The sequence below is a fragment of the Prionailurus viverrinus genome, unplaced genomic scaffold (assembly GCF_022837055.1).
Source record: "Prionailurus viverrinus isolate Anna unplaced genomic scaffold, UM_Priviv_1.0 scaffold_35, whole genome shotgun sequence".
In the NCBI taxonomy this organism is placed as follows: Eukaryota; Metazoa; Chordata; class Mammalia; order Carnivora; family Felidae; genus Prionailurus; species Prionailurus viverrinus.
Window position 1 is genome coordinate 3,667,812 of NW_025927605.1, and position 17,500 is coordinate 3,685,311.

Here is a 17,500-nt window from a genome sequence, read left to right on the forward strand (position 1 = left end):
TTCACAACAAATCTGCCAAAATGTAAAGTAAAAATACCACCTACTCTTACTTAAACACATGGGAATATATTGCTCTTAAGCTAAAATAATGCCTTTTATACTGGGTTTATTCTGTTTGCCATGCGCAGATGAATTCCCAGTACTTACTTGGCCATGTCTTGGCCTCCTTAAGCACTTCCTCTTACATGGCCAGGAACCCAGCTTTCAGAGTGCAGCCAGAAATGGAAATCAAGGCTGGTTATCTACAAAGTAGTGACATGTAGACCTATATTTTGACATCAGGGATCATACTGGTTTTTTGTTTCTTTTCCCTCTGTAGATGAATTGTATAGTTTCTATAGATCTAGGATCTGCAATGGAAACAGTGAAGGGCCACCCACTCATTCCTGAGTCTCAGATTTCCTCCTTCCTTCCTTCTTTCCTTCCTTCCTTCCTCCCTTTCTTCTCTCTCCATTTCTTTTTTCTTTCTTTCTTTCTTCCTTCCTTCCTTCCTTCCTTCCTTCCTTCCTTTCTTTCCTTTCCTTTCCTTTCCTTTCCTTTCCTTTCCTTTCTTTTCTTTTCTTTCATCCAAGTTAGTGAACATACAGGGTAGTAATGGTTTCAGCAACAGAATTTAGTTATTCCTCACTTACATACAACACCCAGTGCCCATCCGAACAAGTGCCCTCCCCAATGCCATCACCCACTTAGCCCATCCCCCCACTCAAGCCCCTCCAAGGATCCTTAGTTAGTTCTCTGCACTTAACAGCCTCTGTCTCTAGAGAGGGAGGCAAAGCCCAAGAGAGTCCTAAATACAGAGAACAAACCGAGGGTCAGTGGGGTGGGGAAAATGGGTGATGGGCACAGAGGAGGCACCCAATGGGACAAGCACCAAGTGCTGCATGCAAGTGACAAACCAAGGGAATCAACTCCCAAAGCCAAGACATGCTGCACACACTGCATATGTGCATTTTAAATAATATGAAAGACTTTTTTAAAAATTTAGGGTAAACTGAAATGCATCTCTATTTAAGATTGAAAATGAAAGATGGGCTTAAGGAATGCCTGGTTACCCTACCATAACACACATTGGAAACAGTGAGGATAAGTCTTGATACTTCTCTCGTATAGCACAAAATGAACCACTAATATATGCACCGATGTTAGTGATTCGCATAGGCATAGGCATGTTAATGGTGCCAAACAGAGGAGAAATAACATATTCTCTAGAAACAGTACATATGCTAGAGATATACACTACATATCATCTATTCAAAGGTCTAGATCAAAACTATTCTATAGTGAAAAATACATGAAAACAGTGATTGCCTCTATGGTAGTTCAGACTTTAGTAAGGGACAAGTGGGGACTTTCTGCCATAATGGAAATGTTCTACTGAGAGATGTGGGGATTACATGGACCTGCTTCTGTGTATCATAACTCATCACTATGGATGAGTACACTTAGGATAAATAGATTCAAATGTGTGTAAATTCCTTCTACGTTGCTTAATAAATCACAAAATATAAACAAGAAACAGTGACTAAGTAATTTATTTATGAGTAACTCTATGGTTTTACCAAACTGTCATCTTGGCTGATTTGCCTCAAACACAATTCTTCTAGTTAAATCATACTCCTGTGGGGCGCCTGGGTGGCACAGTCGGTTAAGTGTCCGACTTCAGCCAGGTCACGATCTCACGGTCCGTGAGTTCGAGCCCCGCGTCAGGCTCTGGGCTGATGGCTCAGAGCCTGGAGCCTGTTCCGATTCTGTGTCTCCCTCTCTCTCTGCCCCTCCCCCGTTCATGCTCTGTCTCTCTCTGTCCCAAAAATAAATAAACGTTGAAAAAAAAATTTTTAAATCATACTCCTGCGAACTCCTTTGATGGTTCTTTCAATACTACATTGCAGTTATCTGTAAGTGTGTTCATGGTGGGGCTTCTCAGTAGCTTGTGTATTTCCGGGGAGGAGACCCTAAATGGTACATAGAACATCAACAACGGCAATGTGTGTATCTCGGGTTAGCCATTCAACAAGTCGGCTTTAAAAGCACGCAGGAACTACACAGAGGCACCTCCTCAGAGCTTAAAGGACCAGGACAAAGGAACAGGCCTCTAAGTGTCATCCTGGGGCCTTCAGCATCATCTGGGTACTTGGCAGAAATGCCAAATTTCAGCCCACACCCCTAGCGCCATATTCAGAACTTCTGAGATTTGTCGCACCATAACTTATGAGCCCTTCAGATACTTGCTGCATGCTCAAGTTGGACTATTAGTAAATGGGGAATAAGTATAAAGACCAACTATGTAACTTGACTACACTAAAATCCATTCACATTTTAAATGGATCCAAACAAACATGCACTCTAGAATTCCCAGCTATGGAGATAAGATCAGAGGAGAGTGCATTCTGATTATTCAACTTTTTTTTTCTCCTCCATTGAAGAATATTCTTTATTAAGAATGAGATAAGAATTTGTAAAGGCGGTGTCTTCCACAGTCTAAAGACCTTCCAGAGAAATGTAATGCAAAGATACATGACGGCAATGATAACACTCAATGAACTACAAATCGTGGCAGTGATGGGAACCATGCACCCAATTGTCTGCCGTGGCTTTGGGGTAGAGAACGTGATCCAAAGATAGAAACATTAAAGTTAGAAACGAGAAAACCCACTCCAGTGGCAGAGGTTACCAACATCACGTGTTCATAGACACTGACTCCCTTCCTCATTAAAACTGACCCATAAAATAGGACCTTTTCCTCTTGTCCCATGCCACCTCCACACTATGCAGATGGGGTTCCCTCCCACTGACCATTGGAAGAAATGCACAATCCAAAACAGGTTTGCCTTAACCCCTTGCTGCTAGGGGTGTAGAAGAGGAAAACAAGAAATGTAATTGCAAATGCCACCTACCACATGACAGCCTGCTGTGGAGGAAGAAGAGGAGAGTGGTCCAGAGGATGCCAGTGGGTGTAGGTCAGGAGGAAAAGCAGACCACACAGAGTTTCTCACATCCAACAAGACAACCTCTTTGCCATCAGTTTCAACCAGTACGTAGACACACATTATTCTGTAATCTGACAGTTACTTAAACATTAGTTAAACAAACACAAGGAAGATGTGTTGACTAATCACCCAGTATGAGCAGTATATAAGAGGCCAGGGCACAAGGAGACTTCCAAAGTCCAGCCCCTCACTCTCCTGGAAACCAGCCCAGAACCTCCACCCTCTGACACCATGGTCAACTCTTGTTGTGGCTCCAGCTGCTGCCAGCCTTGCTGCCGCCCCACCTGCTGCCAGACCACCTGCTGCAGGACCACCTGCTGCCGGCCCACCTGCTGTGGGTCCAGCTGCTGCCGCCCCTCCTGCTGTGGCTCCAGCTGCTGTGGCTCTAATTGCCGTGGCTCCAGCTGCTGTAGGCCCAGCTGCTGCATCTCTAGCTGCTGCTGCCCCACCTGCTGCCAGACCACCTGCTGCCGGACCACCTGCTGCCGCCCCAGCTGCTGTGGCTCCAGCTGCTGCTGCCCCTGCTGTGGGGGTTCCAGCTGCTATGGCTCCAGCTGCTGCCAGCCTTGCTGCCGCCCCACCTGCTGCCAGACCACCTGCTGCCGCACCACCTGCTGCCGCCCCACCTGCTGTGTGTCTAGCTGCTGCCACCCCAGCTGTTGCTAGACCCCCTGCCAACACCCACCAACCTGCTCTAGTGGCTCTTGCTGCTGCTGAGTGCCCTGACCTGCACCCTGCTGTTTTCGTCAGCCAATCTCCTTCATGTCGTCCAACGGGGAGCTGAATCATGTGAGGCCAACTGTAAAACCTCAGTTCCCAGTGATTTTTCAACTGGTTGGCCTTGGAATATACCACCGCACCGCCCAATTCCCTCCCACCTCTTTCTTATGATGTCCATCCCAATTCAGTACAAAGGTTGTATTTTCCCTGATACACGATAACATATCATCCTACCTGATGTATCTGTTACTGCCCGATGTTCTGTATGGAGATGTTTCTATATAGCAAATAAATCTTAACTTTCCAGGCATTAAATATAAAGAATCGTGTCTCATTCTTTTTTCCTTCGTGAATGGTCACCCTTAGCTGCCAGGTCTTCTATTCTCTGCACAACGAGCAGATCGTAGCAGGCGATTTCAGGATTTTCAATTCTATCACCTCAGTCCTTCCCATGCTAACAGTGTAGGATGGTGACTTACAGCAAGCACCTGGAACTCTCTGCGGAGGGCTCGGTCTACATGAAGGAGCAGATCGCAAAGAACACAATAGGGAAGGCACGCGCCTGGGAGAAGCGTTCAAACAGTGGCCAATAGTTGGTGGATATGTGCTCTAGCCTCTATACCCTCTAGTGGGACATGTGAGACCAGAGGGCCTCAGTAGCACTGAACGAACCCCCGATGCCCACAGGACTCACCTGCTCTTGAAATCAACCTGGATTGGTTTCCACCCTTCCCTGGATCACTTCACATTATCCCTAGAGCACTACTTGGGATCACCTCCCAGACAATCTACTTGCTCTCAAGCCTCTGTTTTGAGCTCTGACCCTGAGGTCGACCTGACACCAGTGTTCCAAATCTCAGTAACAGTGTCTTCAAACATTTCCCTATGATATGAACGGTCACTGGGTGACACCGTGGGCTCTCGACCTTATTCTCTGCTGAACCACTGAATCTTTTCATAGGATGCTGTTGCTTCTCACAGCTTGTGCACACTTGGTTTTACACTTCCTGTGTCCAATTCCTGAAAGATCATGTATCCCGAGGGACAGGAGACACTCCCACGAATAAAACAGCTCACCATGTTAGGAAGTGTCTCTCTCAAGGAGGCTATGCTTGAGGCGGACCGCACCAAACTGCGATTCTCACGTTGCATTCAAAACACCAGATCCTACAACGGGTATTCCTGCACAAGTACTGCATAAGGAAGCAGGTGCTCTCAGGAGACCCAATGTAAAGCGGAGTCAGCACAGGGGAGTAAAAGAAGCTAAGACAAAGGGTGCTTTCAGTTCACCTCCACCCCCGTATTCTGACCCACAGATGAAGGGTGTGTACTGGGCCACGGACTTGCATGTCACAGAGGCGAAGGGGTTAGGCCATTGTACTCCTACATCACTTTCACTACGTTTTGACGCCCTTTGATGGGTGGAACGGATGGAGAGGAAGAACTCCAGGTGTCCCCCACCCCAGAGGCTGAGACCCTTACCTACAGTGTGTGATCAGTGTGAGCCACTCATAGTCCATACTCACACTACCTTGTGGATGAGGGCACATATGGCAAAGAGCATCAGGATGGGATATTGTATACCTACCCCTGGTTCTGCTCATGTCTGTGGATTTCTCTCATTAACCTTGCTCCATGTGGTTTGTCACAGTTTCTGTAAAAACCTACAACATGAGGGTTAGAGGGCAGTTCCGCTCTTCCTTTACCTTCCTTGCCTGGTGTTGTGACCAAGGTCCCCATCCCTGAGAGTTCTGAACCCATGGGTCCTATGTCCTCTTCAGGCTACACTACTTGTCCATCTGCAGTTAACGCCAGGAATAGGAATACAACAAATGTCCCTGCAGATCACCTGAATGCTAAAAATATTCCCTGTGGCCCCTGTAGCTCCTAACGTTGACTGCTGCCTTCCTGGCACTAGAAGCCCAAAGGGGTAAGGTGGCAGCCAGAATTATACTTCCAATCAGAACTACCCACGTGCCATCCAATGAGCTTTCCTGTCTTAGAGCTGAGACCTCTAGAGGCACACAGCCTACAATTATCGTAGAAGGAGGCACAAATTCCCACTAATGGATCATTCAGATGAAGGTAATGGGGAACGTTCTCCTTTAACTCTCACATCTAGATCAAGGTATTTAAATAGGGGACATAAAGGATCGTGGGTATCCAGCAGTGAGTTCAACTGAGATCCCATGTCCAACAGCCTGCAAACCCATGAGTATTCTAGCTTCCGCTGAACCAATGGCCATACTTCTGGAAGAAGGATGAAGGAATTGCTATGATATATACTCGTGTAGCCCTTCAACCTAGAGGACTGGCCTCTCCATTTGTAGGTTAATGGCTTCTAGGTCTGCTAATAGCCTGACTCTGCCTACTGTGTCAGGGAACATGACTTTCCATTGGATCAATGACCTCAGCCTTTGTTCTTTATTCTTACGTTCTTTTAATTCCACACACACACACACACACACACACACACACACACACCTATAAAAGGAATAAGGAATATAAGACTCATTCATTCAGAGCTATGACCATCCCCATTCTTCCTAGGGAGCACAGTTTGGTCACAGTATTCCCTACCACAACCTCCAACTTTAGACAATAGGCACTCCTCTCCCAAGATGCTGCTGACACCGGTACTTGATGAGTCCCTAATAGCGTGGTAAAGAGAGTGCCCCAGAACATCCTAGGGAATGGCTACGTGGGCTTTGTGACCTTATGACTATACCCATTTTAGCATTTCTATTTCTCTCTGCACCTTCTGATCCCTCCCTTCTCAACTGTGTGGTCTGTGGCCCTAGATAAATCTGTACCGGTTACCTACTGTTATGTAACATTACCTAAAAATTTAGTAGCTCAGAGTGACACTCAAATTTATTTTCTCTCTTTCTGTGGATCCAAAATCCAGGTACGGCCCACCCAGACTCTCCATATCATAGGGTTTCACAAGTCTGCACTCAAAGTGCTGGCTGGTACCAGGGTTTCATCTAGGTATGCTCTGGGGAAGAATCCACTTCCAAGGTCACTTATGTGGTCATTGGCAGGATTCAATTCCTCGCAGTCCACAGGAGGGAGGACCTCACTTCCTTGCTGGTCGTCCAATGAGACTGCGCTCAGTTCTTTGCTGCAAGGATCTCTCCCACATAGCGCCTGGCTTTATCAAAGCCAGTGAGAGAGGGAGAAAGAGTTGGCATTAAAATGAAAATCACAATCATCTGTAACTCCGTCACTCGATGTTGTCATATCCTGTGGATAGAAGCAAGTTACTCAAGGGGAGGAAATTACATGAGACTCTGAATACCAAGAGGCTGAAATTAATGGGCCACCTTGGAGGCTTCATACTAGAACCATTACATAATTGAGTGAAAGAATCCAAACACATACATAGTAAGATTTCCTTATATAAAATGTGAAAACATTTAAAACTAAACTCTATTCTTTCGGGGTTATACCTAGGTAATAAAACTATAAAGAAAATAGATGAAATGGTTCCTTCAGAAATCAGCATAGTAGCCATCTATAAGATAGAAGGAGAATTATGACCAAGAAAAGACATAGGAAGAGCCATCTTGAGAGCAGTGTTCTATTTCTCGACTCAAGGGTTGTGTATACAGACGATTTGCTCCATAATGATTTTTGTATTTATATGTTTTACATGTTTTAGTATATGTATGTTTTCCACAATAAGAAATTTTTTTGAAAACCAGGAGGAACTCAATTTCTTACTCTGTTTATGTTATTAAAAATGATGAGCTTAAATGAAAGTTGGTTACCCTACCATGAAAGTAATTGGTAATAGCTATCATAAACCTTGGTACTTTGTTAGGACAGGTCTGATCTAGTGATACCTGCATCAACATTAGCATGTGCCAAGCTAAGTGGAGGACAGAACAGAAATTATACTATATTATCATTTGTTTGGAGTTCTAGATCAAAACAATGTGATGGTGAGAAATGTATTGAGACGGCAATTGCCTCTGGTACCAGGGAGTTTACTAAATGACAAGTGGGGACTTTTTGGTCTAAGGCCATGTTCTTCTTCTTGATAAATGTGGGGATTACATGGATGTGCATCACTTTTTGAAAACGTGTCGCACTGGAGGAATACAGTCAGGATTTGTGCATTCCAATGTGTGTAAATTTCACCTAAAATTTATAATAAATCGTAAAAGTAAGTGAGAAATGGTGACTACAATTATTTATGAATAAAATCTATGTCTTTACTAAACTGTCATCTTGGCTAATTTGCCTAAAACACAACTCTTTATTTAAATTACACTACTATTCCCACCTTTGATGTAACTGTTTCATATTTTATTACACTTGTGTGTGTGTGTGTGTGTGTGTGTGTGTGTGTGTGTGTGTGTGTGTGTAATCTTTTCAGTTAACTGTAAATACCTGGGTAGGAGACTCCACATCACATCTGTAATGCCAGTAACTGTCAATGTGTGTATCTCAACAAATCCACTCAACATACATGCTTTAAAAACTGGCAGTAATTTGAGAGAGGCACTTCCCCAATGCTAAAATGAACAGAACAAAGTAGTAGGTCTCTATGTGTGGTCTTCCCGGAAGTGTCTCAACCATATGTAATAAGTCTTTCAAAAGATTTGCTGTGTGCTATGTTGGACTATCACAAAATGGAGAATAAGCAGAAATAGTAACTAAAAGAACCCGAATGGACTACATTCCATTCACATTTGAAATAGATCCAAAAACTGTTTGCTGTAGATTTGCCAGCAAAAGGTAAATCCTCAGGAGAGGAACTTGCTGAATATTCAAACTTGTCTTTTTTTTTTTCCAGAATTGATGCAGAATAATGTTATTAAGAGTAAGATAAGAAACAGGGAGAAGATGGAGGCGTAGGAGTATGCTGGGCTCACCTCGTCCTGCTGATCACTTAGATTCCACCCACACCTGCCTAAATAACCCAGAAAACCACCAGAAGACTAGAGAATGGACTCTCTGGAGCCAAGCATAGACAAGAGGCCCACGGAAGAGGGTAGGAAGGGCGGAGAGGAGGGGCGGGCTACACAGACTGGCGAGACGTAGCCGGGGGCGGTGGAGGGGAAGCCCTCCGGGCAAGGCAGAGCCCCCGAGTCTGGCTTGCAAAAGCGGAGGGGCCGGACTGCGTGAGTTCTGACAGCCAGTGGGACTTAACATCAGGCATGTTATAAGTCAACAGCTCTGCTCGGAGAGAGGGAGGGCGAGAGGACACCGGGAGGGAGAGGTGTTGAGCCCTGGAAGACAAGAGCTCAGCTCGGCCGGGAACAAAGGCGCTGGCCAGCGCCATCTCCCTCTCCCATCCCCCAGCCAAAACCCCAAAGGGAACCAGTTCACCGAACTTGCTTGCACCGCGCAAACACCCAGCGCTGTGCTTCTGTGGATCCATCCCTCGGACGGGTCGGCCTCCCTCCCTGGTGCTGCAGGGCCCCTCCCTCAGGGGACCACCGACGCAAAGCGAGCTGAGCCCGCCCCTCCCACCCCTGTGCACCTTGCGGATCCACCCCGGGTAATACACCAGATCCCATGAAAGCAGCACCACAAGCCTGGCAGTGTGCAAGTAGCCCACACAGGGGCCACTCCACTCCACATTGAGTCCTGCCCCTGGGCGAGGGGAAGATAAGGTACACACCAGTCTGACTGTGGCCCCAGCGGTGGGCTGGGGGACAGACATCTGGTCTGACTGCGGCCACGCCCACCAACGCAAGTTACTCCAGACAGCACAGGGGAAGTGCCCTGCTGTTCCGCACCACCCCAGGGACTATCGAAAATGACCAAACGGAAGAATTCTCCTCAAAAGAAACTCCAGGAAGTAGCGACAGCTAACGAAATGATCAAAAACGATTTAAGCAATATAGCAGAAAAAGAATTTAGAATAATCGTCCTAAAATTCATCGCTGGGCTTGACAAAAGTGTAGAGGACAGCAGAGAATCTATTGCTACAGAGATCAAGGGACTAAGAAATAGTCAGGAGGAGCTAAAAAAATGCTATAAATGAGGAGCAAAATAAAAGGGAGGCGACCACAGCTCGCATTGAATAGGCAGAGGAGAGAACAGGTGAACTAGAAGATAAAATTATGGAAAAAGAGGAAGCTGAGAAAAAGAGATAAAAAAATACAGGAGTATGAGGGGAGAATTAGAGAACTAAGTGATGCAATAAAACGCAACAATATCCGTATACTAGGAATTCCAGAAGAGGAAGACAGAGAGAAAGGGGCTGAAGGTGTATTTGAAGAAATCATAGCTGAGAACTTCTCTGATCTGGGGAAGGAAAAAGGCACTGAAATCCAAGAGGCACAGAGAACTCACTTCAGACGTAACTTGAATCGATCTTCTGCACGACATATCATAGTGAAACTGGCAAAACACAAGGAGAAAGAGAAAATTCTGAAAGCAGCTAGGGATAAACACGCTCTAACATATACAGGGAGACCGATAAGACTAGTGACAGACCTGTCTACTGAAACTTGGCCGGCCAGAAAGCAATGGCAGGAAATCTTCAATGTGATGAACGGAAAAAATATGCAGCCGAGAATCCTTTATCCGGCAAGTCGGTCATTCAGAATAGAAGGAGAAATAAACGTCTTCCCAAACAAACAAAAACTGAAGGAATTCATCACCACTAAGCCAGCCCTACAAGAGATCCTAAGGGGGATTCTGTGAGTGAAATGTTCAAGGACCACAAAGTACCAGAGATATCACTACAAGCATGAAACCTACAGACATCACGATGACTCTAAACCCATATCTTTCTATAATAACACTAAATGTCAATGGACTAAATGCTCCAACCAAAAGACATACGGTATCAGAATGGATAAAAACAACAAAACAAAACAAAACAAAACAAAACAAAACAAAACAAAACAAAACAAGACCCATCTATTTGCTGTCTACAAGAGACTCATTTTAGACCTGAGGAGATCTTCAGATTGAAACTGAGGGGATGTAGAACTATCTATCATGCTACTGGAAGTCGAAAGAAAGCTGGAGTAGCCATACTTACATCAGACAAACTAGACTTTAAATTAAAGGCCGTAACAAGAGACGAAGAAGGGCATTATATAATAATTTCAGGGTCTATCCATCAGGAAGAGCCAACAATTATAAATGTCTATGCACTGAATATGGGAGCCCCCAAATATATAAAACAATTAATCACAAACATAAGCAACCTTATTGAGAAGAATGTGGTCATTGCAGGGGACTTTAACACTCCACTTACAGGAACGGAGAGATCATCTAGACACAGGATCAATAAAGAAACAAGGGTCCTGAATGATACAGTGGATCAGATGGACTTAACAGATATATTCAGAACTCTGCATCCCAAAGCAACAGAATATACGTTCTTCTCGAATGCACATGGAACATTCTCCAAGATAGATCACATGCTGGCTCACAAAACAGCCCTTCATAAGTATAAAAGAATTGAGATTATACCGTGCACACTTTCAGACCACAATGCTATGAAGCTTGAAAGCAACCACAGGAAAAAGTCTGGAAAACCTCCAAAAGCACGGGGGTTAAGGAACACCTTACTAAAGAATGAATGGGTCCACCAGGCAATCAGAGAAGAAATTAAAAACTATACGGAAACAAACAAAAATGAAAATACAACAATCCAAACGCTTTGGGACGCAGCGAAGGCAGTCCTGAGAGGAAAATACATCGCAATCCAGGCCTATTTCAAGAAACGAGAAAAATCCCCAATACAAAATCTAACAGCACACCTAAAGGAAACAGAAGCAGAACAGCAAAGACACCCCAAACCCAGCAGAAGAAGAGAAATAATAAAGATCACAGCAGAAATAAACAATATAGAATCTAAAAAGACTGCACAGCAGATCAATGAAACCAAGAGTTGGTTTTTTGAAAAAATAAACAAAATTGATAAACCTCTAGCCAGGCTTCTCAAAAAGAAAAGGGAGATAATCCAAATAGACAAAATCGTGAATGAAAATGGAATTATTAAAACCAATCCCTCAGAAATACAAGCAATTATCAGGGAATACTATGAAAAATACTATGTCCTGCCAACACACTGGACAACCTGGAGGAAATGGACAAATTCCTAAGCACCCACACACTTCCCAAACTCAAACAGGAAGAAATGGAAAACTTGAACAGACCCATAACCAGCAAAGAAATTGAATCAGCTGTCAAAAAATCTCCCAACAAACAAGAGTCCAGGACCAGATGCCTTCCCAGGAGAATTCCACCAGACATTCAAAGCAGAGATAATACCTGTCCTTCTCAACCTATTCCAAAAAATAGAAACGGAAGGAAAACTTCCAGCATTACTTTGATTCCTAAACCAGACAGAGATCCAGCAAAAAAAAGAGAACACTACAGGCCAATATCCCTGATGAATATGGATGCAAAAATTGTCAATAAGATACTAGCAAATCGAATTCAACAGCATATAAAAAGAATTATTCACCATGATCAAGTGGGATTCATTCCTGGGCTGCAGGGCTGATTTAACATTTGCAAATCAATCAATGTGACACATCCCATTAATAAAAGAAAAGATAAGAACCATATGATCCTGTCCATTGATGCAGAAAAAGTATTTGACAAAATTCAGCATCCTTTCTTAATTAAAAACCCTCGAGAAAGTCGGGATAGAAGGAACATACTGAAACATCATAAAAGCCATCTATGAAAAGCCCACAGCTAATATCATCCTCAATGGGGAAACACTGAGAGCTTTCCCCCTGTGATCAGGAACATGACAGGGATGTCCACCCTCACCACTGTTGTTTAACATAGTGTTGGAAGTGCTAGCATCAGCAATCAGACAACAAAAGGAAACATCAAACATCAAAATTGGCAAAGATGAAGTCAAGCCTTCACTTCTTGCAGATGACACGATATTATACGTGGAAAACCCGAAAGACTCCACCAAAAGTCTGCTAGAACTGATACATGAATTCAGCAGAGTCGCAGGATACAAACTCAATGTACAGAAATCAGTTGCATTCTTATACGCTAATAATGAAGCAACAGAAAGACAAATAAAGAAACTGATCCCATTCACAATTGCACCAAGAAGCATAAAATACCTAGGAATAAACCTAAACAAACATGTAAAAGATCTGTATGCTGAAAACTATAGAAAGCTTACGAAGGAAATTGAAGAAGATATCAAGAAACGGAAAAAGATTCCTTGCTCATGGATTGAAAGAATAAATATTGTTAAAATGTCAATACTACCCAAAGCTATGTACACATTCAATGGAATCCCAATCAAAATTGCACCAGCATTCTTCTCAAAGCTACAACAAGCAATCCTCAAATGTGTATGGAACCACAAAAGACCCCGAATAGCCAAAGTAATTTTGAAGAAGAAGACCAAAGCGGGAGGCATCACAATCCCAGACTTTAGCCTCTACTACAAAGCTATAATCATCAAGACAGCACGGTATTGGCACAAAAACAGACACATGGACCAATGGAATAGAATAGAAACCCCAGAATTAGACCCACAAACGTATGGCCAACTAATCTTTGACAAAGCAGGAAAGAATATCCAACGGAAAAAAGACAGTCTCTTTAACAAATGGTGCTGGGAGAACTTGACAGCAACACGCAGAAGGATGAAAGTAGACCACTTTCTTACACCATTCACAAAAATAAACTCAAAATGGATGAAGGACCAGAATGTGAGACAGGAAACCATCAAAACCCTAGAGGAGAAAGCAGGAGAACACCTCTCTGACCTCAGCCGCAGAAATTTCTTACTTGACACATCCCCAAAGGCAAGGGAATTAAAAGCAAAAATGAACTATTGGGACCTCACGAAGATAAAAAGCTTCTGTACTGCAAAGGAAACAATCAACAAAACAAAAAGGCAACCAATGGAATGGGAAAAAATATTTGCAAATGACATATCGGACAAAGGGCTAGTATCCAAAATCTATAGAGAGCTCACCAAACTCCACACCCGAAAAACAAATAATCCAGTGAAGAAATGGGCAGAAAACATGAATAGACACTTCTCTAAAGAAGACACCCAGATGGCCAACAGACACATGAAAAGATGCTCGACGTCGCTCCTCATGAGGGAAACACAATCAAAACCGCACTGAGATACTACCTCACGCCAGTCAGAGTGGCAAAAAGGAACAAATCAGGAAACTATAGATGCTGCCGAGGATGTGGAGAAACGGGAACCCTCTTGCACTGTTGGTGGGAACGCAAACTGGTGCAGCCTCTCTGGAAAACAGTGTGGAGGTTCCTCAGAAAATTAAAAATAGATCTACCCTATGACCCAGCAATAGCACTGCTAGGAATTTACCCAAGGGATACAGGAGTGCTGATGCACAGGGGCACTTGTACCCCAATGTTTATAGCAGCACTTTCAACAATAGCCAAATTACGGAAAGAGCCTTTAAATGTCCACCAACTGATGAAAGGATAAAGAAATTATGGTTTATATACACAATGGAATACTACACGGCAATGAGAAAGAATGAAATATGCCCTTTTGTGGCAACATGGATGGAACTGGAGAGTATTGTGCTAAGTGAAAAGACTGTTATGCTAAGTGAAATAAGTCATACAAAGACAGATACCATATGTTTTCACTCTTATGTGGATCCTGAGAAACTTACCAGAAGACCATGGGGGAGGGGAAGGGAAAAAAGAAAGGTTAGAGAGGGAGGGAGCCAAAAGATAAGAGACTCTTAAAAACTGAGAACAAACTGAGGGTTGGTGGGGGGGTGGGGGGTGGGAGGGAGGGGTGGGTTCGTGATGGGTATTGAGGAGGGCACCTGTTGGGATGAGCACTGGGTGTTGTTTGGAAACCAATTTGACAACAAATTTCATATTAAAAAAAGAATAAGAAACAAAAATAAAGCAATGTCTTCCACAAGATAAGAGCATCTGGAGAAATAAAACCAAACATACATGACACCAAGGTTAACACTTCATGAACTATGAAGCATGGCAGTGATGGGAACCATACAGATAATTGTCTGCCACGGTTGTAGGGTAGAGGACGTGATCCAAGGTAGAAACATCCAACAAAATCCAGTCCAGTGGCTAGAAATCAGCAACGTCATATAAATATACAGCCGTCCCTTTTGCTCAAAACTGCCCCACAAAAGAGGGCCTTTTCTTCTTGTCACATGCAGATCATTACTCATGCCACTGACCATTGGAAGAAATGCACCACCAAAAATAGGACGGCCCTTATCCTACCCGCTAGGGGATACAGGAGGGAGAGTACGAAATGTAATTGCAAATGCCACCTATCACGTGACAGCCCACGGTGGAGGAAGATGAGGAGAAAGTGGTCAGGAAGATGCCAGTGGGTGTGAATCAGGAGGAAACACAGACCAGAGAGAATTCATCACATCGAGAAAAGAAATTTTGTTTCCCACAAGTTTAAACCATTACATGCACAAACATTATTGTGTAATTTGATAATTACTTAATATTAGGTAAACAAACACAAGGAAGATGTGTTGACAACTCACCATGGACGGACACTATATAAGAGGCCATGGCACCAGGAGACGTCAGACTCAAGCCCCTCACTCTCCTGGAAACCATCCCAGAACTTCCACCCTCTGACACCATGGTCAACTCCTGTTGTGGCTCCGTCTGCTCTGACCAGGGCTGTGGCCAGGAGACTTGTTGCCGCCCCAGCTGCTGCCAGACCACCTGCTGCAGGACCACCTGCTGTCGCCCCAGCTGCTGTGGCTCCAGCTGCTGCCGCCCCTGCTGTGGGGGTTCCAGCTGCTGTGGCTCCAGCTGCTGCCAGCCTTGCTGCCGCCCCACCTGCTGCCAGACCACCTGCTGCAGGACCACTTGCTGCCGCCCCAGCTGCTGTGGTTCCAGCTGCTGCAGGCCCAGCTGCTGCATCTCTAGCTGCTGCCGGCCCTGCTGTGGGGGTTCCAGCTGCTGTGGCTCCAGCTGCTGCCAGCCCTGCTGCCGCCCCACCTGCTGCCAGACCACCTGCTGCAGGACCACCTGCTGCCGCCCCACCTGCTGTGTGTCCAGCTGCTGCCGCCCCTGCTGTGGGGGTTCCAGCTGCTGTGGCTCCAATTGCTGTGGCTCCAGCTGCTGCCAGCCCTGCTGCCGCCCCACCTGCTGCCAGACCACCTGCTGCCGGACCACCTGCTGCCGCCCCACCTGCTGTGTGTCCAGCTGCTGCCGCCCCAGCTGTTGCTAGGCCCCCTGCCACCACCCACCAACCTGCTCTAGTGGCTCTTGCTGCTGCTGAGTGCCCTGACCTGCACCCTGCTGTTTTCGTCAGCCAATCTCCTTCATGTCGTCCAACGGGGAGCTGAATCATGTGAGGCCAACTGTAAAACCTCAATTCCCAGTGATTTTCAACTGGTTGGCCTTGGAATATACCTCCCTACCACCCACTCCCTCCTCACCTCCTTGTTACTAACTCCACCGCAAATCACTACAAAGATTGTATTATCTGATATAGGTTAACGTGCCACTCTGATTGATGTATCACCTACTGCCAGATTTTCTAATATGGAGATGTTTCTGTATATCAAATAAATCTTGATTTTCCAGGCATAAATATAAGAAATCGTGTCTCGTTCTTTTTCCTTCTTCAATGGTCACCCTTAGCTGTCAGGTCTTCTATTCTCTGCACAACGAGCAGATCATAGCAGGCGATTTCAGGATTTTCACTTCTATCACCTCGGCGCTTCCCACGCAAACAGTGTAGGATGGTGGCTTGCAGCAAGCACCTGGAACTCTGCAGAGGGCTCAGTCTACGTGAAGGAACGTATATCACAGGACAGAGCAGGGAAGGCAAGTGCCTGGGAGAAGCGTTCGAAAGGTGGCCAGTAGTTGGTGGATAAGTGCTCTAGCCTCTTTCCCCTTGAGTGGGCGTGTGAGACCAGAGGGCCTCAGTAGCACTGAACGAACCCCCGATGCCCACAGGACTCACCTGCTCTTGAAATCAACCTGGATTAGTTTCCACCCTTCCCTGGATCACTTCACAGTATCCCTAGAGCACTACTTGGGACCACCTCCCAGACAAACTACTTGGTCTCAAGCCTCTGTTTTGAGCTCTGACCCTGAGGTCGACCTGACACCAGTGTTCCAAGTCTCAGTAACAGTGCCTTCAAACATTTCCCTATGATATGAACGGTCACTGGGTGACACCGTGGGCTCTCGGCCTTATTCTCCACTGAACCACTGAATCTTTTCATAGGATGTTGTTTCTTCTCACAGCTTGTACACACTTGGTTTTAGACTTCCTGTGTCCAATTCTTGGAAGATCACATATCCCAAAGGACCGCCGACACTCCCACGAATAAAACAGCTCACCATGTTAGGAAGTGTCTCTCTGAGGAGGCTATGCTTGAGGCAGACCGCATCAAACTGCGATTCTCACGTTGCATTCAAAACACCAGAGCCTACAACGGGTATTCCTGCATAAGTACTGCATAAGGAAGGAGGTGCTCTCAGGACACCCAGTGCAAAGCAGAGTCAGCACAGGGGAGTAAAAGAAGCTAAGACAAAGGGTGCTTTCGGTTCAACTCCGCCCTCGTATTCTGACCCACACATGAGGGGTGTGTACTGGGCCACAGACTTGCTCATCTTAGTGGAAAAAGCGGCTGGGCCTTTGTGCTCCTACGTCAGCATCCTTTGGTGAGTGGAAAGGAGGGAGAGCAAGAACTCCAGGTGTCCCCCACCCCAGAGCCTGAGACAGTTACCTGCAGATAGTGCGTGATCAGTGTGAACCACGCGTAGCCCACACTCGCACTACCTTGTGGATGACGGCATGTATGGCAAAGAGAATCAGAATG

General features: G+C 45.2%; 2 protein-coding genes across 2 annotated transcripts; both read left to right on the forward strand.

Annotated features, from left to right (window-relative positions):
• Positions 1-3,218: 3,218 nt before the first annotated feature.
• LOC125158576 (keratin-associated protein 4-3-like) lies at positions 3,219-3,653 on the forward strand. The gene has a single exon (XM_047845835.1). It carries the CDS (start codon positions 3,219-3,221, stop codon positions 3,651-3,653), a length of 435 nt encoding a protein of 144 aa, XP_047701791.1.
• Positions 3,654-15,297: 11,644 nt separating this feature from the next.
• On the forward strand, positions 15,298-15,894 carry LOC125158567 (keratin-associated protein 4-3-like). The gene has a single exon (XM_047845821.1). The coding sequence runs from the start codon at positions 15,298-15,300 to the stop codon at positions 15,892-15,894; it is 597 nt and encodes a 198-aa protein (XP_047701777.1).
• The last annotated feature ends 1,606 nt before the right edge of the window (positions 15,895-17,500 follow it).

Coding starts and splice junctions, on each gene's coding strand:
- LOC125158567 (XM_047845821.1), top strand. CDS start 15,298: ATGGTCAACTCCTGTTGTGGCTCCGTCTGCTCTGACCAGGGCTGTGGC.
- LOC125158576 (XM_047845835.1), top strand. CDS start 3,219: ATGGTCAACTCTTGTTGTGGCTCCAGCTGCTGCCAGCCTTGCTGCCGC.